Here is a 26,818-nt window from a genome sequence, read left to right on the forward strand (position 1 = left end):
CATTGGTTTGTAGAAAATTAATGGAAATCTGCATGCACCCATTAAAAAAAGTCTGTATGCTGTCCGTGGTTGTCACAGACCTCACACATCTGGACGTGTGAATAAGGCCTTCAGTGACACAAAGCCTGATTTTCCTGTTGACATGTACAGCCATAGTGTATACCACTGCCATTCATGATAGGCTATTACCCGCTAATGAGGACTTGAAAAAAAATTAAATTAAATTAATTGCCAATATTGAATATCTGAAGTGACATCACTTACAGAGATATTGGTATTTTTGTACTTGCCCATACGTCTGGGTGAGAACCAGTATGGCGGCACTTCCTGTTAATTTTGTAAAAATGGCTGCCACAATACAATAGAGGGATATTTCTACACATCTAAGACGCAGAGACAACATGCCACAAAGTTTTCTGTATATCATCAGAATAAAAGTCTTTATTCTGTCGAGAAATATCAGTTATTTTCAATCCTTTCTTTCATTTTTATATACTTCATTTGCTTCATTTTGGAGATGTCTGCTTTCTATCACTGCCTGCAATCCATTGGTTCAAGTCCTGAGCTGTAAAGATATGAAGTCTGTATTGGACATCTTGTAGATTGTGGGGGATTGAAACACAAAATATCCTCAGCAGGATTAATGTAGGAAATCGCACCAGCTCATCCTATGATGTATATCGTTTCCACTGTCTATAGACTCAGAGTAAGAAAACGTAATCTGGGATATGAGGCTGAGAGCAGAGCGTCCACAAATCCTGTATTCTATGGATACATATACGGGAGATCCATCCTGCACAGTGCAGTCTATGGATACATATAGGGGAGATCCATCCTGCACAGTGTATTCTATGGATACATATAGGGGAGATCCATCCTACACAGTGCATTATATGGATACATATAGGGGAGATCCATCCTGCACAGTGTATTCTATGGATACATATAGGGGAGATCCATCCTGCACAGTGTATTCTATGGATACTTATAGGGGAGATCCATCCTACACAGTGCATTATATGGATACATATAGGGAAGATCCACAAGTGTTCATGCTTATCTCTAACCATATGTGCTTAGTAATGGTCAGCAGGTTACAGGCAGCCGCTCTCATGTCATCTGCTTCTCCCTCACAGGTCCACAGGTAGAGAGTCCCATCTGATGTTATCATGCTTCTGTATGTTATGTAAAAAGAAAGAAGAACACTATTCAGGGTATTAGATATTCTAAGAATCTGGACCTTGTGTGACAGTAACTGGTATCTTGGTAAATTAGAAGCCAACAAGTAAACACATTCAGTATGTGACGAGGGAAGCTGAATGAGGCCCTTCTGGAAGTGTCAGCAAAGGGTGACCCATGTCGGTAAGGTCACATCCATTCATCTAGCTGACATTTGGTATCTGTTATTTTTCGATGAATTCCCCAGCTGTAGTATGGCTACAGTCCTCATCCTCCTGCCTCACAGGGGGCCTGGTTAAGGACTCTGGGTTTGGCTAAAGTGTTAATATGATAACCATAGTATAACATGGTTGTGTGTTTAGGCTGCGTTCACATTTTGCCTATTTGTTGTGTTTTGTTTGCAATTTAAATAAGTAAAAAAACGCATCAGAAAAATGCACATAAAACACATAAAGTGCACATAAAACATGTGGGTGTATTAAAGGGACATGCAGTTTGCCTTTCTAGTAATTTATCATTGACTAAAAATCACATTTCCTAATGCATCTTAATGCTTTTGAAAGTACAAAAAAAGGTAAAGTATGAATGTAGATATTATGTGTCAGGTGAGAAATATTACAGACCAGGGTTCTGTTTGTGAGCGCACTACCAATATATATATATATATATATATATATATATATATATATATATATATATATATATATATTATATATATGTGTGTGTGTATAGATAGATAGATAGTTAGGGGTCCAGTGCAGTACTGGAGTAGGCCTCAGCCCTGGTATAGATCCCGGACTCATTACTGGGCCAGAATAGGCTGCAGCTCTTGCATTGCAGGGCAGTTCCTTGAGGTGACGAGAGGTGTGTGGGACTGTCCTGTAACCCTGAATCCGGTGAGACAATATTGCGCCTGTTGTGTTTGTGTAGTTGGATGTAAGACACACCTGTAGCTAGGTTATCCATTCTGTTCAGCTGTAACAACTCTTATCTCAGGTTTCCATTGGTCATGTAGATATTAATTTGCTGGGTCAATAATCATTGACTCCTTTCAGATTTGTGCCAGCATTATCATATAATGTGATACTGAACACAGTTCTCATGCTCTTAGTAGGATTGGCATTAAGGGATATGACTAGATATGTTTTTCATAGTGGAATGGATACACGGCTGTAGTAAATCTCAAGTTGGATACATCTGGCCATACTCCATAGCATGAGAGTATTATGACCCTAGGACATGACTACAAGGTCTTACATATCATTGGCTTGGACAGTCATGTACATTGTAGTTGCAGAAGGTCTCAGTGAAAAGTGGAATTGATTCAGGCCACGTCTCCTTAACTCAGGGACAATGAGACGTGACATAGAGCTCCCTATTTTACAGTGTTAGCAAAAAGAGAGTGCAAAGAGGGAAGGCTGAAGCCCTATCTGTGAATGTGGCATGATTGTTGTGATACAATAGCGTATCCTGTGTGTGACATATACATAGATGTCCTGGCAAGCAGTTACAGCTGCTGGAGATATCTGCGCTCAGGTGCAGCCCATAAAGGAGCTTTTGGTTACGTATTTATGTTTTCCCGTTTTCTCAAAAATCAATGTCTATGAAGTTGCATAAACAGTTAACCCGTATGAGGCGCCACTTTAGCAAGAACCTTTCCACATAATTACCTGTGAATCACATTCAGGATCCATGTATGTGTATGTGTGTGTATATATATATATGTATGTATATATATATATATAGATAGAGAGATAGAGTTAGACAGACATGCACAGAATTAGATCAGTTTGCAGCAGTTTTTAAATCCAATTTAACAGATATTTTCCTATATTGCTTAATGTTTTAGATGTTTTGGCATCTATTATATAAAAAAGCAAAAAAAAAAATAATAAAAAAAAATCTGTCTAATTCTAAATCCACTTTTTTTTTTATATATATTTTTACATTTGACATTCATATGAGTCAAAATGAAGCTGTTATGCCATGTATGTATGTGAGTTGCATGGTCTGAGCTGATACTCAGCAGTGGGTTTGACGGATTCATGAAAGTTCCTTTTTCAGGCTAAAGCCCCACGGGACGGAAACACCACGATTTGTCTGTGGCAGAAACGAGGTGGGAAAAACACAGCGTTTTACAGTGAGGGCAAAGTGGATGGGATTCTAGGGAATCCCATGCCCACATTGCAGTAAAAACTACAGTTTGGACACACCATAATTTCCAAAACTGGCGCGTTTTTGGAAATTGCAGCATGTCAATTATGCCTACGGAAATGCTGGCGGTTTCCCCACAGGTAAAATTGTAACAGAAAGTCAGCAGGGAGGGAAACTCTGCGTGCTTGCTGTCTAAAGTGCTGCGGGAAGAACTGCGATGCGTTGCCGCCACCTTTTTCCCCGCAGTGCTTTTTTGCTGTGGGATGCCTTGTGGGACCTTGGCATTATGGATTACTCCATGAAAAAATAAAGCACATGGACAGTGCACGGCTGAGGAGGTGTGTGAGCAAAGTGTATGGTGGATGTAAGTGTCATGGTGTGGCAACTTGTAGGTCCTGCTCTATTCTCTGCCTAAACAGACTAGACTAGGTAGAGGTCATAGTGACGCCCTGAGCATAGGCATGTCCCCAAATTAATGGTTATCCTGGTCCTATGTCTTATGTGATTCAAAGAGGACAATCCTCAGCTCCTGCAGAAGAGGGCGCCACTCTCTAGATGTGTGGTCAGGTAGTTTCACTGGTTGAAGTTGTAGTGAAAATGACTCCTAATCCCAGAAGGCGTTCACTCTATAAGACAATGGCATCTGTAAGGTGAGAAGAAAGCATTTCTGAGAGATATGTTGGGGCAGATTGCACTGGAGGGCATGATGTAAAACAGTACAAGAAGAAGAAGAGGATTATATTTCACAGTGAATTTGTGGAAGGTTATGAGCGGTGGCTCACATTGCTGTAGTTTTGTATAAGGTTTTATGGGAGTTAAAAAAAAACAAAAAAAAACAATAACCTGAAGAAGCTTGCAGCACCATGCTGGAAAAACTCACATCCAGTACATCGACTGTCAGTACAACCATGTTTGTTTCCACCTCTATGTGCTTTGTATTAGTCATGGCTTTCACTTGGAGGAATTGCAGTTACTGGGAGTTGGTAGAACTACATGGAGAGCTGCAGCAAAGATCTCTAGCAAGCCGGGAAAATACAAGCCCAAACTATGTGCCAAAGAAGTAGCATATAGTAAATCCTGGCATTGTGTGACTTGTAATATATACAATGACTTGTCTGCTCAGCAATACTCAATGAGTCTTTGGAGAATGAAATATTAGTAGGCCAATGCCCCAGTGTCATTCAGTGAGTCAATGGGATGTGGATGTTCAGTTTCTGTGCCATTGGTATATTACACCAGCAAATTATCTGTGTAATAAGTCTGCCTGACAACTTATAGCATCCATCATTATCATACAAAAACCCCATTGCGTCTGGCTTCACATTTAGGTGGACCCTGGAGTCATAATTACGTTGTCTTTCCCAACCTAGAAGAGTCGTAGACTGATGGTTAATCCGTGTTCTGAGAAAACTGACAAAAAAAGGGCATGACCTGTATTTTGACAGTCTGTTATAACGGTCCGCCAAAATAATGGGCATGTGAGTAGCCCCCATTCACTTGAATTGCATTCAATGCTCGGTCCCACAGCCATGTGTATATAGCTTTAGTAATTGTCAAATTGCTGCAGCTCCAGATCATCTGTATCAGAAGTCCTCAGAGTCCTGAATATGTATTATGTGTCCGTATGTGGCGTTTGTAGTCCAGGAACAGGTACATGCACAGACAGTCAGGAGTTGTGCCAGAAATGTGTGTCTACCGGCACACTGCCATGGAAATGTGGCCTGTTATTCATTCAGTGCTGGAAACTTCATACTGCAAATGTGGAAACAGCGGATTCACATCTAATAAAGTAAATGGCATTTTTCAGAGGTGACATTCTTACTTTCTCAGTCCATAATGGATACGCATGCTCCACACATGATACATTACTACATCACTGGGTTATTTCCCTCATATAAGCTCTTTTCTGGGCCTCTGTTCTCCTGCCATGCACATGGTCTGAACTGTGAGCTATTATTTGTGTATTATGTTTTCCAGCCTGCAGTAAATAATAGAAGCACACAAGGAGGATATGGCCGGGAATCAGATGGGATTACACGGACCTCACCCAGTGCCCTGATCTTGTTCTCTGGACACAGGTTCACAGTACACACATCTCTATAGAGTTTCAGTATTTGAGCCTTTAACCCTTTCCCGACATCTGTCGTAATAGTACGGCGCATGTCAGGTGTTTAACTATGGCGGCCGCCCATGGAGTGGGGTGGCTGCCATAGCTGCCGGGTGTCTACTGTGTTACACAGTAGACAGCCAGCGCTAATGCCTCCGATCAGTCCTTGGACCGATTGGAGGCCTTAACCCCTCTGGCGCCTCGGTCAGAGGCGCCATTTTCCTGGCGGCGCATGGGCACCGCCATTTTGCCGGTGATTGCTGGCACCTGGAGCAAGCTCCAGGGCCGACGTTACGTTTCCGGTCTGCAGTCTCTTTCTTTTGCAGGCTGGTCTATGCAAAAGAGAGAGAGTGGAGAGAGAGAGAGAGTGTGTGTGTGTGTGTGTGTGTGTGTGTGTGTATGTGTGTGTGTGTGTGTGTGTGTATATATATATATATATATATATATATATATATATATATATATATATATATATATATATGTCCGTCTGTGTGTCGTTATACTAGGGCAGAGATGGCAGGGGAATGTTATACTAGGGCAGAGATGGCAGATGGAAGGGGGGGCATGAAATGGGGCAAATAAAGGAGGATATGAATGGGGGGGGGGACATGAAACTGGGGGGACATTAAACCGTGGATGTAGCTGTAGGGGGACCTGTCTGCCTCTAGTTGCCCCCAGTTTCATGTCCCACTCTAGCTGTCAATTTATTGCCCCCCTCAAACTACCCCCACTGTTTAATGTCCCCCTCCAGCTGCTCCAGTTTTGTGTCCCCTCTAGTTTCCACCAGTTTATACTGGGGCACCAGGAGAGGGACCTAATACTGTGGGGCAGTTGGAAGGGAACATTATAGTGTGGGGACATATAATGTACGGGTAACTATAGGAGGATAATACTTTGTGGGAGAACTTGGAAAGATGATTGGGAATGGGCGGAGTCAACGTAGAAGTGGGTGTAGCTAAATTTGCTGTGGCCTGGCCCTCTAGCATAGTTTCAATTTCTTATGCGGCCCCATGGGAAAATTAATTGCCCACCCCTGCTCTAGGAGGTGTAATAAATGCAAAATTTTTTTTTAAAAAAAGTTAAAAAAATATAATTTTTATTTTTATTTTAAAAAAGGATTAAAAATTCTAATCACCCCCCTTTCCCTAGAACAGATATAAAAGTAGTTAAATACTGTGAAACACACACATGTTAGGTATCCCTGTGTCCGAAATCGCCCTCTCTACAGATCTATAAAAATATTGCCGTAGCAGGAAAAATAGTCAAAAGTGCCAAACCGCCGTTTTTTTCACTGTTTTGATTCTGATAAAAATTAGAATAAAAAGTGATCAAAGCAATAACATTTCCCGAAAATGGTAGAACTAAAAAGTACACCCGGTCCCGCCAAAAAAGACGCCCTATGCATCCCCGTACACGAACGTATAAAAAAGTTATGACTGTCAGAATATGGAGACTTTTAGAAAAAAAATTTTTTAACACAGTTTTGGATTTTTTAAAGGGGTTAAAATGTAAATAAACCCATATAAATTTGGTATCCCCGGAATCGTACCGAAACACAGAATACAGGGGTCATGTCATTTTGGCTGCACAGTGAACGCCGTAAAACCGAAGCCCATAAGAATGTCGCAGAAATGCATTTTTTCTTCAAATCCACACCATTCTAATTTTTTTTTCCAGCTTCCCAGTACATTATATAGAATAATTAATGGTGGCATCAGGAAGAAAAATTTGTCCTGCAAAGATCAAGACATCATATGGCTCTGGGAGCGGAGAAATAAAAAAGTTATGGGGTTTGGAAGGAGGGGAGTCAAAAACGAAAAACGAAAATCAAAAAATGCCATCGGCGGTAAGGAGTTAATGTGCTACTAAAAACATTGGTGTGAGTCTATAGTTTAGTGATGTGAGTGTCGACCTCATTCATAGCCCAGAGGTGTCTGCAGATCTGTCGTCACTACCGGCGTCATCTCTAGCTGTAAACCTGAGCACTAAATCCCACAGGTCTGCTTTAGGTTTACACAGGGAAAAGCTCTGACTTTCCATAAAATGGAATATCTCATCGTCCTTCATTTTTTTTAATATTTAATTTTCTGCTGATCTATTTTTTATCCTGCTTATGGGGCTGTTCGTGTTGCCCGAGCTTGGACATAGGTAGTAATAGACTGGAGCCAACTCATTGAGGTCTGTAGGAGAGTTTTCAAGACATGCTCTGTATATGCATACAGAGTACATAGATATACTGTGGTGTCATCTATTGTCAGTAGTGGCTGTTATCTATATAGGTAGATGTAATCGTGTCTGCAGCAAATAAAACCCCTACAGAATTGCCAAGTTTCAGTCTGTTCTTAGACTTAGTGACCAGAGTGAGAATTGCAGAATTAAGCATGTTTTTTTTATATAGTGGATCGAACTTTTTTTAAATTATGGAAAAATTGTTAAGCATACATTTAACATAAGAAACGTGGCTTAAAATTATAGGCCATTTTATTTTTGTACCTCCAACTTCTCTTACCTGAACTGATCCAACAGACAACAATCGGGTTTGGACATTTGTGTGTTCCCGACCATTGCAGCAGATCATCGCTACGGCTTGCTCGTCCCCTTAAAGTTTGCATTTGCTGGCAGCACATCTCCCTGTTTACATGTGATGATGGGCTGCCAACAGTCTAGCATCTTTATAGAGGGCTTCTTTGCACATTTACATAAGCCAATAATTAGGAATGGTAGCTCTTCCTGATAATATAAGCTTGTAAGGGTTCTTACGGGTCCATTCACACGGAGGAAAATGGCGCTGAATATGGCATGGAATCCCTGTCAGATTCAGTGCCATGGGAGGCTTTTTTTTTCAGCATAGAATCTGACAGGGATATTCCACGCCAATTTCAGCGCCATTTTCCTCTGTGTGAATGCACCCTAAGAGCTCACTGGGAACCATGTAATGCTTCATTTCTCCTGTGGAGGCACTGTAGAGAACATGTACTTGAGATCCCCCACTGATAGCAGGCAACCACTTAGGGTCCCAGAGACAACATGTCCCACATGGAGACCGGGCAAACCTGGCAACCAAGACCAAGCATCTACTCCTAATGGATTTCAGCTTTCCTTTATTGTTGAGGGTTTCATCTGTATGTGAATCACCAGTGAAAAGAAATGCCAGAGCGATGAAATCCAGGATATCGATGAGAGATGAACTATTCCAACTATGGTAATAGAAACTGAAAATTGTTGGGGTTTTACACTAAAGAATATGCTAGAACAAGTATGTCAGGAATTTACAAACACCCAAGTTCATGTGGTCATTGAACTTCTAGGAATCGCATATAGGAATAACCATTTATACAGCAGTTGTGAGAACATTTCTAAATGGTCCTCCTAATTGACAAGTAATGTCTGACAACAGCAGAAAAGGCCCGGCAGAGTCTGCTCAGATCTGGGATTCATCTCGGTATCTGTCTCCTATCTATTCATTATCAAATCTCTCTCTGCCTAGCTATCTTATCTATATGTCCACCAAACATCTGACATCTATTGTGTGTCCATCTGGACATGATTTCACTACTGCATTGTATCTACCATTTTATGGTACAAACTTCTCAGCTCTAGAAATACCAAATAATTCAGCACTCACATTGGCTTCCTGTTTTGTTGCTCTTCTGCTTTGGATTGGATATCTTCCCGATATTCTGTTTGGAGTTGCAGATTCCAGGGAGTCCGGTATTGAGCGGTGCAGAAGTCTTTAACGTTTGGCTCCATGTACCATCATGTTCCTCTGAAGCCTTCAATATGTCCTCCCAACACCCATTCCCATATTGTAATAGTCTTTCTGGCAGTTTTCTGCAGATCTGGATTTGATTCTTCCAAGAGTGACGTAAAGTGACTATAAGGTCCACTTGACCAAAACTGAGCATCTCCAGGGGATGAACCCAGTGTAAAATTAGTTCCACGGCACCATAATCTGTAGTCGGACAGAGATTGCCTGCTGCACAGGTCAGGGATGTGTTTAGTAGGGAAAGCCTTGGAGCATAGAGCAGACTGTGTCCCTACAGAGAAAGGAGGGCAAAAAACAACACAGTGCATGTGGTTAAGTCTGATACTCCCAAGTGTCTGCCCATAAATCATCATCGCTGTGCACATCATACATGTCATCCATAATAGTAAATTACATTTCGTCCTCTTATCATAGATCCAGTAAGTGGTACAAGTGATAAGTAGGTTTACACCCCATTTACACTACTGTCATATAAACATAAGGAGACACTTACAAACTGCAAATCTGGCCCATGGAGAAGAAACAAGATGACATTGAAGAAGCTTGACTCCAGGTCAGTGAGATGTGATAGATATGTGAATCCAAAAATCATAAAGACAGACAATAAACTAGCAACAAGCACAACGAGTAATCCATTTTTCTGTAATTTCCTATAGCAGAACTGTGTTTGCCACATAGAAGAGAATGGCTGCTCAGGTCAGTGTGTTGTATCTTATAGCATACACACCTGTCCAGTGTCTTTCATCTGTAGACTGACACTGACACTCTTCTCAGATTTACACATTGTTCATTTACAATTTATTTAGGACAAATGTAAAGTTTTGTGAAGGTTTTTGATCAACATCTTTGTATTTGACCTTATATAAACCGGCACCTTGTAAATAAAAGTGTCGGAAGCAGGAATTCACCATTCACCAGAGGCTGTCATGTATAACAAGCTCTTCCTGCTGTCACTTCATCAGTATGAGGTGATCAATGCCTTCATATGGAATGTAAACCACTTGTGCTTACTTTGTAAAATCTGTGAAAACTCAGCAATGGCTCTGTAAATGTCACTGAGGATCTGCCCTGTGTGTTTAATAGACCTGCACGTGTAGTTGCGTTTTCCAGATCACTTCTAGATAGAGCCTGGAAAGTTCAACAGCAAGTACTGGGAAAGTGAAGATTATGCCAAACGAGACACATACAGTCCTATGAAAAAGTTTGGGCACCCCTATTAATCTTAATCATTTTTAGTTCTAAATATTTTGGTGTTTGCAACAGCCATTTCAGTTTGATATATCTAATAACTGATGGACACAGTAATATTTCAGGATTGAAATGAGGTTTATTGTACTAACAGAAAATGCGCAATATGCATTAAACCAAAATTTGACCGGTGCAAAAATATGGGCACCTCAACAGAAAAGTGACATTAATATTTAGTACATCCTCCTTTTGCAAAGATAACAGCCTCTAGTCGCTTCCTGTAGCTTTTAATCAGTTCCTGGATCCTGGATGAAGGTATTTTGGACCATTTCTTTCTACAAAACAATTCAAGTTCAGTTAAGTTTGATGGTGGCCGAACATGGACAGCCCGCTCTCAAATGATCTGAAAACAAAGATTGTTCAACATAGTTGTTCAGGGGAAGGATACAAAACGTTGTCTCAGAGATTTAACCTGTCAGTTTCCACTGTGAGGAACATAGTAAGGAAATGGAAGACCACAGGGACAGTTCTTGTTAAGCCCAGAAGTGGCAGGCCAAGAAAAATATCAGAAAGGCAGAGAAGAAGAATGGTGAGAAGAGTCAAGGACAATCCACAGACACCTCCAAAGAGCTGCAGCATCATCTTGCTGCAGATGGTGTCACTGTGCATCGGCCAACAATACAGCGCACTTTGCACAAGGAGAAGCTGTATGGGAGAGTGATGAGAAAGAAGCCGTTTCTGCACGTACGCCACAAATAGAGTTGCCTGAGGTATGAAAAAGCACATTTGGACAAGGCAGCTTCATTTTGGAAACAAAAATTGAGTTGTTTGGTTATAAAAAAAGGCGTTATGCATGGCGTCCAAAAAGAAACAGCATTTCAAGAAAAACACATGCTACCCACTGTAGAATTTGGTGGAGGTTCCATCATGCTTTGGGGCTGTGTGGCCAATGCCGGCATCGGGAATCTTGTTAAAGTTGAGGGTCGCATGGATTCCACTCAGTATCAGCAGATTCTTGAGAATAATGTTCAAGAATCAGTGACGAAGTTGAAGTTACGCCGGGGATGGATATTTCAGCAAGACAATGATCCAAAACACCGCTCCAAATCCTCAGGCATTCATGCAGAGGAACAATGACAATGTTCTGGAATGGCCATCCCAGTCCCCAGACCTGAATATCATTGAACATCTGTGGGATGATTTGAAGCGGGCTGTCCATGCTCGGCGACCATTTAACTTAACTGAACTTGAATTGTTTGTCCAAAATACCTTTATCCAGGATCCAGGAACTGATTAAAAGCTACAGGAAGCGACTAGAGGCTGTTATCTTTGCAAAAGGAGGATCTACTAAATATTAATGTCACTTTTCTGTTGAGGTGCCCATACTTTTGCACCGGTCAAATTTTGGTTTAATGCATATTGCGCATTTTCTGTTAGTACAATAAACCTCATTTCAATCCTGAAATATTACTGTGTCCATCAGTTATTAGATATATCAAACTGAAATGGCTGTTGCAAATACCAAAATATTTAGAACTAAAAATGATTAAGATTAATAGGGGTGCCCAAACTTTTTCATAGGACTGTAGATGTGAACACTCAGACTATAGGAAAGTCCATAAGAAGTGAAAAGTAGATTTCAGAAGATCTCTCCCCATGTACGTCCTAGACATAGACAGGAGAAAACATCATAGCTCAAAAATCAACAATGATGTAATAATGTCCCTTGAAATGACACAATCCTGCATTTTTTTCCCCTTTTTATTTGCAAGTCCCAGACAGGTTAGGGCCGAGTGCTCACCCTGCATCTTATAGAGCGCTCATCCTGCATCTTATAGAGCGCTCACCCCCTGCATCTTATAGAGCGCTCATCCTGCATCTTATAGAGTACTCACCCCACTGCGTCTTATAGAGTGCGAACCCTGCATCTTATAGAGCGCTCACCTCCTGCATCTTATACAGTGCTCATCCTGCATCTTATAGAGCGCTCACCCCCTGCATCTTATAGAGCGCTCATCCTGCATCTTATAGAGCACTCATCCTGCATCTTATAGAGCGCTCATCCTGCATCTTATAGAGCGCTCATCCTGCATCTTATAGAGCGCTAATCCTGCATTTTATAGAGTGCTCACCCCCTGCATCTTATAGAGCGCTCACCCCCTGCATCTTATAGAGTGCTCACACCCTGCATCTTATAGAGTGCTCACCCCCTGCATCTTATAGAGCGCACATCCTGCATCTTATAGGGTGCTCACACCCTGCATCTTATAGAGCGCTCATCCTGCATCTTATAGGGTGCGCACCCTGCATCTTATAGAGCGCTCATCCTGCATCTTATAGAGCGCTCATCCTGCATCTTATAGAGTGCTCATCCTGCATCTTATAGAGCGCTCATCCTGCATCTTATAGAGTGCTCATCCTGCATCTTATAGAGCGCTCATCCTGCATCTTATAACTTGTTATCATGTGGAAGATTATACCAAGACTATAAGAGATGAAAGAAGTCATCACCCAAGGCTGCATGTATAACTAAGGCATCCAACACAGCTGCTATGGGGCTCCTCGAGAAAAAGAAAAACCTATTCCACATTGACTTCATCCACGTTTAATAAGTAGATAAAAAAACCCACCACAGGTGTATGTGGTTTTTTTTGGTGGCCTCCAAGCTCTGGGTGCAAGAAGACCAATACTCAACATAAATTCTACCTAGACATAAACCTATTTAGGTTTCAGCTGAACTCTAAACATGAGGGAGCTGAGATCCCACAGGTATGCTGTGTCACCCACCCTCAGCCATAGCCAGACTAGTATACCTGATACATTGATGGAAGACATTAATACAGATGCCTGTAGCCTCCTTCATGGTATTAGACTCTTATATTCACTAAGAATGTACTATACATTGTATCTCATGAAGCAAGTGTGATCAAGGACTGCTACAAGGCAGCTGAGGAAAAGCAAAATGCAAGTAAAATAGTTTTTGTCATGTAAATGCAGGGCTTGTCATGTCAAGAGCTTCTTACAATGCAACCTCTACTGCAAAGGAAAACAACAAGTCAAAGACCCCAAAATGGAAACACTTGTCTGACAATAATATAGAAAGTGACTGTACTGGACCAGCCATGTGAACTGTGGACAATACCTTGTGATCAATTCATAAACTTCAAAGGACTTATTGATACTTTAATAAAAGACGAGAAAAGCAAATATTTACTGACATCTGCAGCTGGATCTGGTGTTTAAGTCCTTGGCAAGGTTTTAGACAGAGAGGGTTAACTCCACATATCAGCCTTTTCACTTTCCTCCCTCCAGGCTGTTCTCTGAATAGTTTCTGTCACATTAAAAATCTGCAGCAGTCTTAAACCTGTGCTGGGATATACGCAGTGAAGTGTCAGCTCCTTGGGGCAGCCCTGCTTGTATTTCACGTTGTGTAGCACCTTCTTTGCTTTGTGTTCATTTCTCATGTAGCCTCTTACTCATAAACCGAGAGTCTCCAGAGCTCCAAGTAGTTTCAGGTGATAATGTAAAATGCAAATAATGGGAGTTATAAGATATAAAATATGTCTGCCAAAGTGCAGGATCCAGCCACAAAATGGGGACAACTCCAGGTCCAGCATAGGACAGTGTAGCAGGGTGTAGATGGCACTTTATGTCCTGTAGGTTATACATAAGGATCGGAGTGTGTGTCCTACTGCATGTTACCTGCCTATTACTGTGAATGGCTGATGTTATGTCGTGTGCACTGTATCGTGTCAGTGTGATCGCACTTACCTTGCTCGCCTGCCCTCTCTTGTAAGCAGACTGATGCTTCTCTGATCCACCCCATGGCATGCTCTGGGATAGAAAGGCTTGTACTGATCCTATCCTACGCTGAGCTCTTCAGAAATGCTCCCACCTCCCCGGGGGATCCCTCCCTATCCGCTTGCATTCTGCACTGACTTCTAAGCATCTCTAGGAGGAGAGAACAAGGAGAGACTTTCAGCAATTTACAGCAGCACAAGAAGCAGCGTAAAAGCTCTGGAAGATTTCTTGGTTTTCCACATAAAATCCTTCCCACTGTATTGTCTGTCTGTCCTATTTATGAATAAATAACTGAATGAAAACTGAAGCCCTTCATAGCGACGTGTCCTGAGAAATCGTTATGTATGGTATGTCATACAGTATTATGGGGGAGATTTTGGCCAAATTTTGCATATGGCAGTATGACACATCATATATGTTCAGAGTTGCTCAGATCCCAAATATAGTTTATGGTCCCAAACTGAACCTTTGTATAACTTTTTTGGGGTTCACACGGACAGCTGTTGGATATGGTATTATAGAGGTTTGAGATAAGATCTAGAGGAGATGAAACTGAACTGTTACCTTCTAGGATGTGGAGTCAGACTCGGGACCAATTGTTGATGGAGTCGGAGTTTAAATAAAAAGTTTCAGACTCCAAAATAAAATGATTATTTTTAATGAACGTACACAATTATTAACATTATACAATTGATTAGATACACAGTTTGTGACATATTTTATTTCATAGAAATCAATGACTGGCTTTTTAATGAATTAGAGAATCTTTGCTGATTCTGACTGACCATGACTGTCAGAGATGTATGAAAGAGTCAGAGCAGGAGTCAAAGTTGTGCTGTTTTAGGCTGCGTTCACACAGAGTTTTTTGGTCAGGAATTTGGTCAGGAAACTGACTTAAATTCCTCCTCCTAAAAACGCCTCACCATAGGATTGTTTACGATAAATTCTGTAGCGGGAAAAGAAAAGTGCAAAACCGTCGTTTTTTCACTGTTTTACCTCTGATAAAAAATTGAATAAAAAATAAAGCAACAGAAATTCCTCAAACGGGTATAACTAAAAAGTTCACACCGCCCCGCAAAAATAGACGCCCCATGCACTCCCGTGCACGTAAGTATAAAAAAATTACAGGTGTCAGAATATGGCGACTTTTCGTGAAAAAAGTTTTTGGGTACAGTTTTGGATTTTTGTTAAGAGGTTAAAATGTAAATAAAACCATAGAAATTTGGTATTCTTGGAATTGTACCGAAACAGAATATAGATGACACGACACTTTGGCTGCACAGTGAACGCCGTAAAAATGAAGCCTGTAGGAAAAGTTGAAAATTGCACTTTTTCTTCAAGACCACCCCATTCTGATTTTTTTTTCCAGCTTCCAGTAATGGTGGCATCATGAAGAAACTTTAAGACGTCATATGGCTCTGAGAGTGGAGAAATAAAAAAATTATGGAGATTGGAAAAGGGGGGGGGGGGGGAGAGATGTCAAAACAAAAATCGAAAAATGCCCACGCGGGAAGGGGTTAAATGCTACATTCTAATTCAGATTTTAAAAATTAAGATTCGTACAAATTAAGTTCGTACAAATAAATGAGGTAGAGGAGTCGACATATAGAAAAGAAATTGGATTACACAATCCAAATAGTATTCACCACAAAGGGCAGATATAAACAATATGATGGACATCAGTTGTCTTACAACATAAGATAATCCTTTAAAAGTCCCACAGTGGGGAAATTTCAGAAGGATGTGAATTTCCCAATGTAAAGGATCACGCCTTGCCAAAGCCATGACCCCGCTTCTGGCCCACCGGGCCTTGCCACGGGTGAAACTGCGATCACTTTCTTACCTTTACTGTCCGCTCTCCTACAATGAGAGCGAACCGGGCCTTATAGGATAATATGAGACGAGCTTTCTAAAGTTTTTATATTTATTAACCCAAGAGGGTCGATACTAGACAACCAACATACATAGAGATATATAGCATACAAGATCCAAGCTTATACGGTTACAGAAAGGTATGATACAGTGCAGTAAGATAAAAACGATAAAATATTAGAAACAGAAATATAATACCCAGTTGGGTCTCTGGATTTCACCTCATGAAATCCCAGGCACAGTCCATTTAGAGTCCATAAGTAGCGCATATTAAGTCACAATATACCCGTAATGTAACAGAATAGGGAGAGCTACACCTATACATGTGTCTATAGGACGTGTAGGTGAGATAGGGGATAAAGGAGGGGAGGAAACAATATATGGTACCGGAACCTGTAAAATAAATTCAGCAATGTTGGCAAGTACATGACGTGAATAAAAATATGGGACTTTAGAAGAACACCAAGCCTGACAAAAGGTAAAGTATAGGAAATGGATGGGTGTAAATACCCAAGAGTGGCCAGACTGCGCTCACTGGTCAGTAAGTCAAAGCTGGACAGCTCAGGAGAACTTTTCTTTATTCATATAAAGCATGACGTGTCTCCGTGCAGATACTTCTTTCTCAAGTGCATATAGTACTAGATAAAATAACAGATCAATAATACATAATATTGGTAGTTTGAAAATTAGATAAGATGTACAACTACATGTATGCAATACATTCATATATACACATAGATATACACATACATATGTGTACACATAACAACAAGATATATATATATATATATATATATATATATATATATATATATATATATATGCACTAAAATACACACTTACATACACATAAACACTAGTGTGCACATAAAAAATGGTCTGTTGTACAATTCCTTCTAATCCTCTGAAATTGCCCATAAGGCGCATTAAGCACATCAGCACTTTCACCAAATACCTCAATAGAAATTCATTAGGCATTGATTTATCAGGAAAATCCAGTGCTAATGAAATAGAATATTTGGACCTTCTACTTATGGGAGAAAATAACCATATATACACAAAAACCATTTTTTAAAGATCAGTGGACTGTAATAGTCTATTACAGGGGTTCTCAAGCACTGGCGGGGCGGCATGGTGGCCTCAATAGATGCGGCTGCGAGTATAGCACATTATGTGGGGCGGGTCAGCGATCTGGTCACAGTGTTGTGGCTCCGGGTGGGGACCTGGTCTACAGTGCTGTACACCGAGGTCCTTCCAGCACCCCCGGTCTACAGCAATGCTGTACTCTGAGGCTCAATCTACAGTGCTGCTACTATACTTGCAGAATTTGCACAGACAGCAGTAGGGACAAGAACGTCATATGAGTCCAGCTCTCTTTCCCCTCCTGCTAACTGTATGTTCTTCTAGTTGGAGAAGGAAGAGCTCTGGATGTTAGTGGGCAGCTAGATATAATGTCAGTTGTCCCACCCGTGTGACACCTGTAGGTGTGGTGCAGCCCAGCAGCCGATTTGCTGGTTAAAAAAGTGAAGAAAAAAAACAACAACGGCAAATTCAGGGAAACAAGCCCAGTGCTCCTTCTCATTCGGAACCTCATATGAGCAAAGCCCCGCCTCACACTGCCCTGAAGCCATGGAAAAATGGTCTTGCTTGAAGCCGGTCCCTGGTGCAAAAAAGCTTGGGAACCACTGGCCTATTGGACTTTAAAAGTTTGCATTATGCAAAATGGAAACTTAACGCACTTTATGGGCAATTTTGGAGGATTGGAAGGAATTGTACAAAAGACTGACTATAGAACTCACAGTCAGATTCTGACAGAGAGATTCAAAGACAAAAAATATCCTAACAAGGTTATAAGGTGCGGCCACCCTAAATGCATATACTGCATAACAATAAGTCATCCTAGCTATTCTACTGGTGAAACATTTGCAATCAAACATTTCCTCAATTGCTCGTCCTCCTGTGTTATATATCTAGTGGGGTGCCCGTGTGGACTCCAGTACATTGGTCGAACCATCATGTCGTTGGGGCAGTGCATTAATAAACACTGCTCCAATGTTCTTAATGGAGACACCAAGCATAGTCTTTCCATTCACTCCTTCTATTACCATAAATAGTAAGTTTGAAGGTGTCAGAGTCACACCAATAGATCGTTTCCCGCCCAACACACCCAATAAAATAAGCATTATGAACAAGCGACAAATGTTTTGGATTTTTAAAATAGATTCCCTGAATCCTGCAGGTCTCAACGAAGTTTCTGAAGATGTCACTAAGCAGTAATCTCTAGTCACAAACTTCTTTATAATCCCATTAGTAGCAATAAATACATATATTTCCAGAAATATTCATTATATTTAATTATTCCCTTTCCACTACTTCTCCACCTTCTGCTGTTTTATTGTTATGTCTATCAGCCTACCTTTTGTAGTTTATATTATGGATGAAGGACATTTTCTCTATGAAGCAAAACTAATGTATTTATGCTCATAGATTTATCCAGTAACTCTGAGATGGCCCCTATGTGTTTCTCAGATGCTACAATTACAAAGACTATACATTCAGAATTATTTATTCTTCTAGTCTAATCCAATTCCTAAGACCAATAAATTCTCAGTTTAAGAGTGAAACTATCAGTTCACATACTAGAGATTACGACTATCGTGTTTTTCTCCAGTACAACTCATTTACAGATTCTCTAGCACTACATCCAAGCGTCTATCACACATGCACAGACTCCTTGTCTTCATGCAGGTGTACTAACAAACTTACAAATCCTCCAGCACTCTATTGGTGCACTTAGTGCGCATGCGCAGCCCCCCTGATCCCACGCAGGCACACTGCCAAGCTCCACACGTGAAGGACAACTTCTTGCCACAGCGCCTGCACTATTGATAAGCGTAAAGCGTGAGAGTTTTATTTCACTAGAACCAATTGACACATATCCTATAAATAAGCGACTGGGAGACAACAGCTCTAAGTCTCCTTGAAATATTTTGAATCCATGGGAAGTGGTTAAAGGAGGGTGTACACCTGCACTTTTCAACGCGTTTTGGAAAAATATTCCCTTTTCAAGTGTATACAAGCTGTACGATATCACAAAGTGCGGAGTCACCCATGTAGAAGAAAACTCTGAATTTTTTTGAAGTACCTTCTTCAACCACTTCCCACGGATTCCCTTCGCTGGGATTCCTAGAGATCCCGGTGCCCAGAGGTCCTGCAGCCTTCCTGAATACCAATTCTTTGGTTACTATAAGCAGCTGTACCAGGTGAGAGTCGCACCATAACAACAGCCGTGGTATTACTGTGTATACGCTCTACCTGCGGTTTTTCTACCTATCTAGTGTTTATATGTATGTAATTGTGTATTTTAACACATTTAAATGTAGCTATCTTGTTTTTTATGTGCACACATATGCATGTGTATGTGTGTATCTATGTGTATCTTGTTGTACATTGTTATCTAATTTTCGAACTACCACTATTATTTATTATTGAACGGCTGTTTTATCTAGTACTGTATTCACTTGAGAAAGGGTTATCTATCCAGAAACGTATCGTGCTTTATACGAATAAAGAAAAGTTCTCCTGAATTCTCCGGCTTTGACTTAATGACCAGTGAGCGCGGTCTGACCACTCTTTTCTTCTTGGCTGTTTAAACCCATCTAGTTCCTGTATCAAGATGTCCATTGACAGAGGTGGAGGCGGCTGCCACTCTTGCCTGTTCTGACTAACCAAAACTGCTATTGTTGTTGTGACCAATTCCAAAAACCACCAGGTGAGAAACCAACTGGTCACATTGTATTTATACCATTGTGTATTTCTCTCTACTTCTCCTCAATACAGATCTACACTATTGTGCTGCTTGGTGTTTGTGCATCACAAAAGGAAAAGTATGTAATTTAAGAGTCAATGAAGCCTTTCCCAAGGGTTCAGCAGTAGTAATCCACTTGATCTAGGATTGAGAAGTAGAAGCTACAAATGCCGGCCATACTTGCCACTTGGTATTAAATGAAGAAATTTTCCCGGTTTTTTTTGTTTGAGTGTGTAAAAGCTCTAATAATTCTTAATAGGGTTAATGGTCTCAGAAAGAGATGAACGTGTTGGGACTTTCCATTGCCTGGATATGACTGATCGAGCAGCGTATGTAGAAAGCATAATGTTATAGCATGGCTTGGATTTATTCGGGAGAAACTAACCCAGGATATTGTTTCTGAATTACTTTACTGAACACCAGTCTTTTAGATAAATGTAGCAGGAACAGTTAAGTGACCAAACACCTTGAGGAGTTCAATATATTCCATGCAGGCTTCCTCTTCTGCCACAAGTGATGATGGATAGGTTCTTCATCATAGTCAATCATCACTGGGTGGTATGACAAGGAAGCCTGCATGGGTTATATAGGACTCCGTCGCCCCGGACCCAGCTCACTAAACTTGTTTTAGAGTCTTTAAGCAAAATAGTAAACTAGAGATTAAAATTGAATATTGCCCATAAGCTTGATAAAAAAAAATAATAAAATGACATTTTATTATTAAGCGATACAACTCAGCCCGCCCTAGGTGGGTGACCTAAAATTCCCATAATTCCCCTTTAAGGATCAGACATAAAGCGATTAAACTATTAACCCTCATCACTTCATGAAGCTAATCCATATACTGCAGTGCTGTACATTGCTTAAGGCGGTATTCCCATTATAGAAAGGGCTAAGATTTACCGTCCCTTTATGATCAGCGGACTGCAGCCCCATGAGGTGATCGGGCTCTGATGGCAGTAAGAGGACCTGGAGGACTTTTGATAGCAATTTCACATGGTCTTCCACCTTAAATTCTCCTCATAAAACTGGCCCATGGATCCTGCAGCAGAAAGCAGAAGCCAAACCTTGGCACCTTGGTGCAATGTGTGCAGCACTACAGGGGTCCAGGTCACCTTAATATCTGTAAGAATCCTGGTATATTCCTAAGCTAATGAACTTCATGGCTAATGATTACTGGTGGATTGTTCCAAAGACAGAAGAGGGTCCTCTGTGCAGAAAAACAATGGGGCCCATAACTGTTCTCAAAAAAGGGTCCTCATCTGTCTACCTACACACCTTCATCTGGGCCAGATCTGCATTGGTATATTTAGTGCTCCCTCGCCCTTCCCCGACTTGTAAATAACATGGCTATATACATTCTTACGATGATTCTGTTGAATTTCATTTCCAGCCGTGATGGTGGTGGATGATTGTGAGTAAATGTCGTCCAGAATGTAAAGTAACTGCTGAAATACAACATTTCATTCTCACTTTCCTTTTAACACAAACATGTCCATTCACTAAACCTGAATCAGAGAGAGGCGACACTAAGTGGACAGTGGTAAGTCCCCATGCATGGGGCACATGGGGGGCATTTATTTTATACGTTGGTTTTAATCTGTGGTCTTCATATGGTGCATCTCAGGATGTGTACTGGAATCTGTAACATAAATTAGATGCAATCTACAAATTGCATTTGTATGTTGTATTTGTACTAGAATTTGCGCATTTTCACCCTTATTGGGGCTTTTCAATAGTAAGACAAGTAGATGGGGCTTAGTGGGAGGGGGGTACCTTGTGTGCTCACAATATAGTTCAGATCCATGCCTGCCCCCGGGGAGGATTATTGTTGTTGTACGCTTTCCCATGTAGACTGTGTATGGCTTATTCTTGACTTTGGGTGGTGTTCTCAGTATAAAGCAGATGAAGATGATTGTGAGATTCTGCCTCCAGGTACAGTAACATATAGTTGTAATAACACAACTAACACCACCAAATAGCTTTCCTCTCATGAATGACAGTGCCAGTAAATTTCTGAAAGGAGAGGATTACATGTTAGCCCCTGAACAATCCCCAGGGATGAACATACGAGTTCTGAGCTCTTTTTTCAGAAATGTAACCTTATTCCTGCGGCGCTCGTAACTTTCATTTACAGATGTGTCCTTCATAAATAGCAGCTCGTGGGGTGATGGGGTCATACATCACAGATTTCCAGCCACTCCCCAGCATCGCACATTTCTTCCTGCACCTGGATAAATCTTAATATTGTCTGACACCCTGAGCAATGTCTGCTGAGAGGAAGCCTTAAGTTATCATGTGCTAAAGCCGCATCCCACATAAAGAATATCCAAGTGAATTAAAGTGTCTTCTAAGCAATGAACAAACGGAGCTCCAGATATAAATCATGAGCAAGAAATGTATCTGGCCCCGGAGATCTTCATTGCTGTATGACATCGAGTCATGGTCTTCCCTTCTTGGGATAGTGCTGGAGAGTATCCGCCAGGTGAAGGGGAAAAAAGGAAACACATATTATGACCTTAACGGGAGAAGCAATAGGATCGGGGAACGTAAGACAAAATTCTTGTAAAGATTAGCATTCCAAAGCTGTTTCTGCAGAAAAGACCACAGCAAAGCATTATATATTATTATTATTATATAGGGACTCCGCATAAGTACAACGCTTAGTAACATGGAGAAAGTGAGACCAGGCAGAGTGCCCATACTGACCATGCCTACAATGGGTATATGAACATCAGATCTGAAGCATGGAAGAAAACGCTCTACCTTACTACAAACAATGGTCAGGAATTAGGAGTGTCACAATGACTTTAAGATGGTGACTTGGTCTCCAAAATCCACAGTATCAGTGAAACCAAGTTTCTGTGGGATGTGCTGGAAAAATAAGACTGATCCATGGAAACTTCACCTCACACTCTATAGGACTTACAGGATCTGCTGCTATTGTCATAGTGCTAGTTATCCATGGGGCACCTTCAAAGTACTAGTGGAGTCCACATCACCCCGCTCTACTACAGAACATCAGTAACTGTCTCTCTGATGTCTAGAACATCTTGTCTTCTCTATCTGAAACTGAATCTCTCATAGACTGAACTTCTTGTGTCTCCTCCATCAACTAACCAACCTAACCCTGATAACTCCACTACTGTCTGTGGCCTTACTATTACACCGAGGCAGCATGCCCACTGTCTGTGGCTTGTATTTGCCCACATATTCAGGCACTTGTACGCTCTTGCTACCTGCATCTCAAAAAGTGCAGTAGAATTCTCCCTTTTCTCACTGTGGAAACATCAAAACCCTTCATTGTCTCTCTGAACCCTCATTGTCTCTCTGAACCCTCATTGTCTCTCTGACCCCTCATTGTCACCCTTATTCTGTTTCGTCTTCACTATTGCAATTCTCTTCTACTTGTTCTTCCTCTTACTAAACTATGGCCTCTACAATCTGTACTAAGTGCGTCCGCCAGAATCCTCATTCGGTCACCCCAGTACACACCCGCATCTACCTTGTGTCAGTCGATGTATTGGTTGTCTGTCCCCCACAGAATACAACATTATCACATTCACCCACAAATCCATCCATAACACTGTGCCCTCCTATATCTTCTCTCTCATCACTGTCTATCGTCCTAACTGTCCACTCCATTCTGCCAATGACCTTAGACTTGTATCCTGTTATCTGAATATCCCACTTCCATCTCTGAGTTTTCTCGAGCTGCATCGGAGCTCTAGAACACTTTACCCTGGACAATTCAAGTAATCCCCAACTACAGAAGCTTCAGAACTGCCCTAAAGTCATATCTGTTTGGACACTTGCTGAATTTCACATTTATTTTACAACCTTTCTGTGTGGTTTTTACTATTCTCTGAATGATTTCCTCTATCAATCTGTATTTGTATGCTACAAATGAAAGCAGCAAAAGATTAGGCTACATCTCCATAGACTTAGAGGTAAAAAAGTGTCTACATCCAAGGAATACAAGAAGTCTCAGAGAGTTGCCAGTCACCAGGCTGCAGTCTCTGCATATAGCAGATTGATGGCTGAGCCGCCACGTGCTCTAATTTTCAGTGTGAATTATCTTGTTGACCTGATTGCCGCTGCCTGCAGCGACTCCAAGTCATGACACTGTCAGTCTGGTAAGGTTCCAGAATATCAGATTGTTAGTATTTATTTCTGCTGCAGTGACTACCTCACAGCACCAGGGTGGAGGAGATTTGGCAAGCAGTGGTAACATGGTATCCCCAATGCTCCTCCCTCCAGAGAACTGCCAATTTCTCCCAGAAATATTAGTTTTGCTATAAATATTTGCTCTTGCAGTTCAAGAGGCAGAATGAGTCACTGGAAGCCGTGTGCATTCATTCAGAAAACAGGAGTTCCTGATCTTTGCACGCGAGGGAGTGTTCCCTATGGTCATTTTGCCTCAGCTGAAAATTTTCTTTTGCCATGTGCCAAATTCCTGTAACACCCTCCACTCCACACCCTACTATCCTTAATAAGGATGGTACAATGCACCTGAACTTCTAACCTCATGCCCAATTCAAAAGAGAACGACAATCACTCATTCCACTTGAGGACACCGTCCTACTGGTGCATCTCAATAAATTAGAATATCATCAAAAAGTTCTGGACTGTTCTCAGTGGTCAAAGGTGCTTTCAGATATCAGTAAATTTTGTATTTCATTTGTTTGGTCGCAGAGTCTGGAGAAGAGCGGAGAGGCCACTGTACACAGTCCAAGCTGCTGGAGGTCTAGTGTGAAGTTTCCACAATCACTGGTGGTTTGGGGAGTCATGTCATCTGCTGGTGTAGGTCCACTGGGTTTTATCAAGACAAAAGTCAGTAGCATTGTCTACCAGGAAATTCTTTAGCACTTCATGTATCCCTCTGCCCACAAACTATTTGGAGATTAAATTTTTCTTTTTCCAATAGGACTTGGCCTCTGTCCACACTGCCAAAAGTACCAAAGTCTGGTTTAATAACTGCAGTATCACTGAGCTTGATTGGCTAGCAAACTGGCCTGACCTTAACCCCATAGAGAATCTATGAGACCCAAGAATGCAGATGAGCTGGAGGCTGCTATCATACACCCTGGGCTTCCATAACATGAGCTTTGCAGGCCACAGGCCGATCCCTCCAGGCCACATTGCGCATTGATGTCATTCATGGAGCCCTCACCAAGTATTCAGGGCATTTACTGGATAGACTTTTCATTTGGCCAACATTTCAGGGTTACATCATTTTATTACAGTATATAATATTCTAATTTTCTGAGATAATGACTTTTGGGTTTTCCTTGGCTGTAACAAATAATCCTCAACATTAACAGAGAGAAACACTTGAAAAGTTCTCTGTGTTTGTAATGACTCAATATAATATATGTGGGTGACTGTATAATATAATACAATATAATATACGGGGGTGACTGTATAATATAATACAATATAATATATGGGGGTGACTGTATAATATAATACAATATAATATACGGTGGTGACTGTATAATATAATGCAAAATAATATATGGGGGTGACTGTATAATATAATACAATATAATATACGGGGGTGACTGTATAATATAATACAATATAATATATGGGGGTGACTGTATAATATAATACAATATAATATATGGGGGTGACTGTATAATATAATACAATATAATATACGGGGGTGACTGTATAATATAATACAATATAATATATGGGGGTGACTGTATAATATAATGCAATATAATATACGGGGGTGACTGTATAATATAATCCTATTAATATTAAAAATGTCAAAGTTTGTGGGTTTGTGAGTTTGGATGTTCGGATGTTTGTTCCTCAATCACGCAAAACCCGCTCGACCGATTTGGCTGAAATTTTCCACAAACATAGTTAATACACCCGATTGCGCAATAGGCTACTTTTCGTCACAATAGCGCACATACGTTTGTGCCAGGACCTCCACAAAACCCAAACTCACACCACCATCTCTGCAATCTCACACACTTTGGACCATAGCAAGCCACAAAATTCCTATTGCCCTCTACAGCCTCGCCCCTAACCCCACACAATCACATATACATATACTTTACCACTTTGCCCCTCACCTTAACGATACTCTAGGAGGCGCTCTTTAACGCCCCGGAGCAGCCATATTTGCCGACCCCCACCGCTCTGACAATCCGCGACACCGCCCACCCATGTCAATACCCCTAGGTGGTCTAATAAATGCAAAAAAAAAAGTTTAAAAAAAGTAAAAAAAAAAACAAATAAAAAGGATTAAAAATTCAAATCACCCCCCTTTCCCTAGAACACATATAAAAATAGTTAAAAACTGTGAAACACATACATGTTAGGTATCCCCGCGTCCGAAATCGCCCGCTCTACAAAGCTATACAAATATTTTTCCTGTTCGGTAAACGCCGTAGCGGGAAAAATGGTCAAAAGTGCCAAACCGCCGTTTTTTCACTGTTTTGATTCTGATAAAAATTTGAATAAAAAGTGATCAAAGCAATAACATTTCCCGAAAATGGTAGAACTACAAAGTACACCCGGTCCCTCAAAAAAAGACGCCCTATACATCCCCGTACACGCACGTATAAAAAAGTTATGGCTGTCGGAACTGTCGGACTTTTAAAAAAAAATATTTTTTTTTTAACACAGTTTTGGATTTTTTTTAAGGGGTCAAAATGTAAATAAAACCATATAAATTTGGTATCCCCGCCATCATAACGAAGCACAGAATACAGGGGACATGTCATTTTGGTTGCACAGTGAACGCCGTAAAACCAAAGCCCGTAAGAAAGTCGCAGAAATGCATTTTTTCTTCAAATCCACCCCATTCTGAATTTTTTCCCTGCTTCCCAGTACATTATATAGAATAAATAATGGCGGCATCATGAAGAAAAATTTGTCCCGCAATAACTAACACCTCATATGGCTCTGGGAGCGGAGAAAT

The 26,818-nt window shown here is 41.0% G+C and overlaps 1 protein-coding gene across 1 annotated transcript in view; it reads right to left on the minus strand.

Annotated features, from left to right (window-relative positions):
* Window positions 1-14,247, minus strand: part of ARTN (artemin) — a 29,251-nt gene extending 15,004 nt beyond the window's left edge. Inside the window, exons 1-2 of the mRNA XM_075287319.1 lie at window positions 14,166-14,247; window positions 9,066-9,477 (exon numbers count right to left, since the gene is read on the minus strand). Coding sequence (XP_075143420.1) covers window positions 9,066-9,477; window positions 14,166-14,225 — 472 coding nt within the window. The 5' untranslated portion in view covers window positions 14,226-14,247. The remainder of the gene's footprint in view (window positions 1-9,065; window positions 9,478-14,165) is intronic.
* Between the last annotated feature and the right edge of the window lie 12,571 nt (window positions 14,248-26,818).

This window comes from Leptodactylus fuscus, chromosome 9 (assembly GCF_031893055.1).
Source record: "Leptodactylus fuscus isolate aLepFus1 chromosome 9, aLepFus1.hap2, whole genome shotgun sequence".
NCBI classification, from domain to species: domain Eukaryota; kingdom Metazoa; phylum Chordata; class Amphibia; order Anura; family Leptodactylidae; genus Leptodactylus; species Leptodactylus fuscus.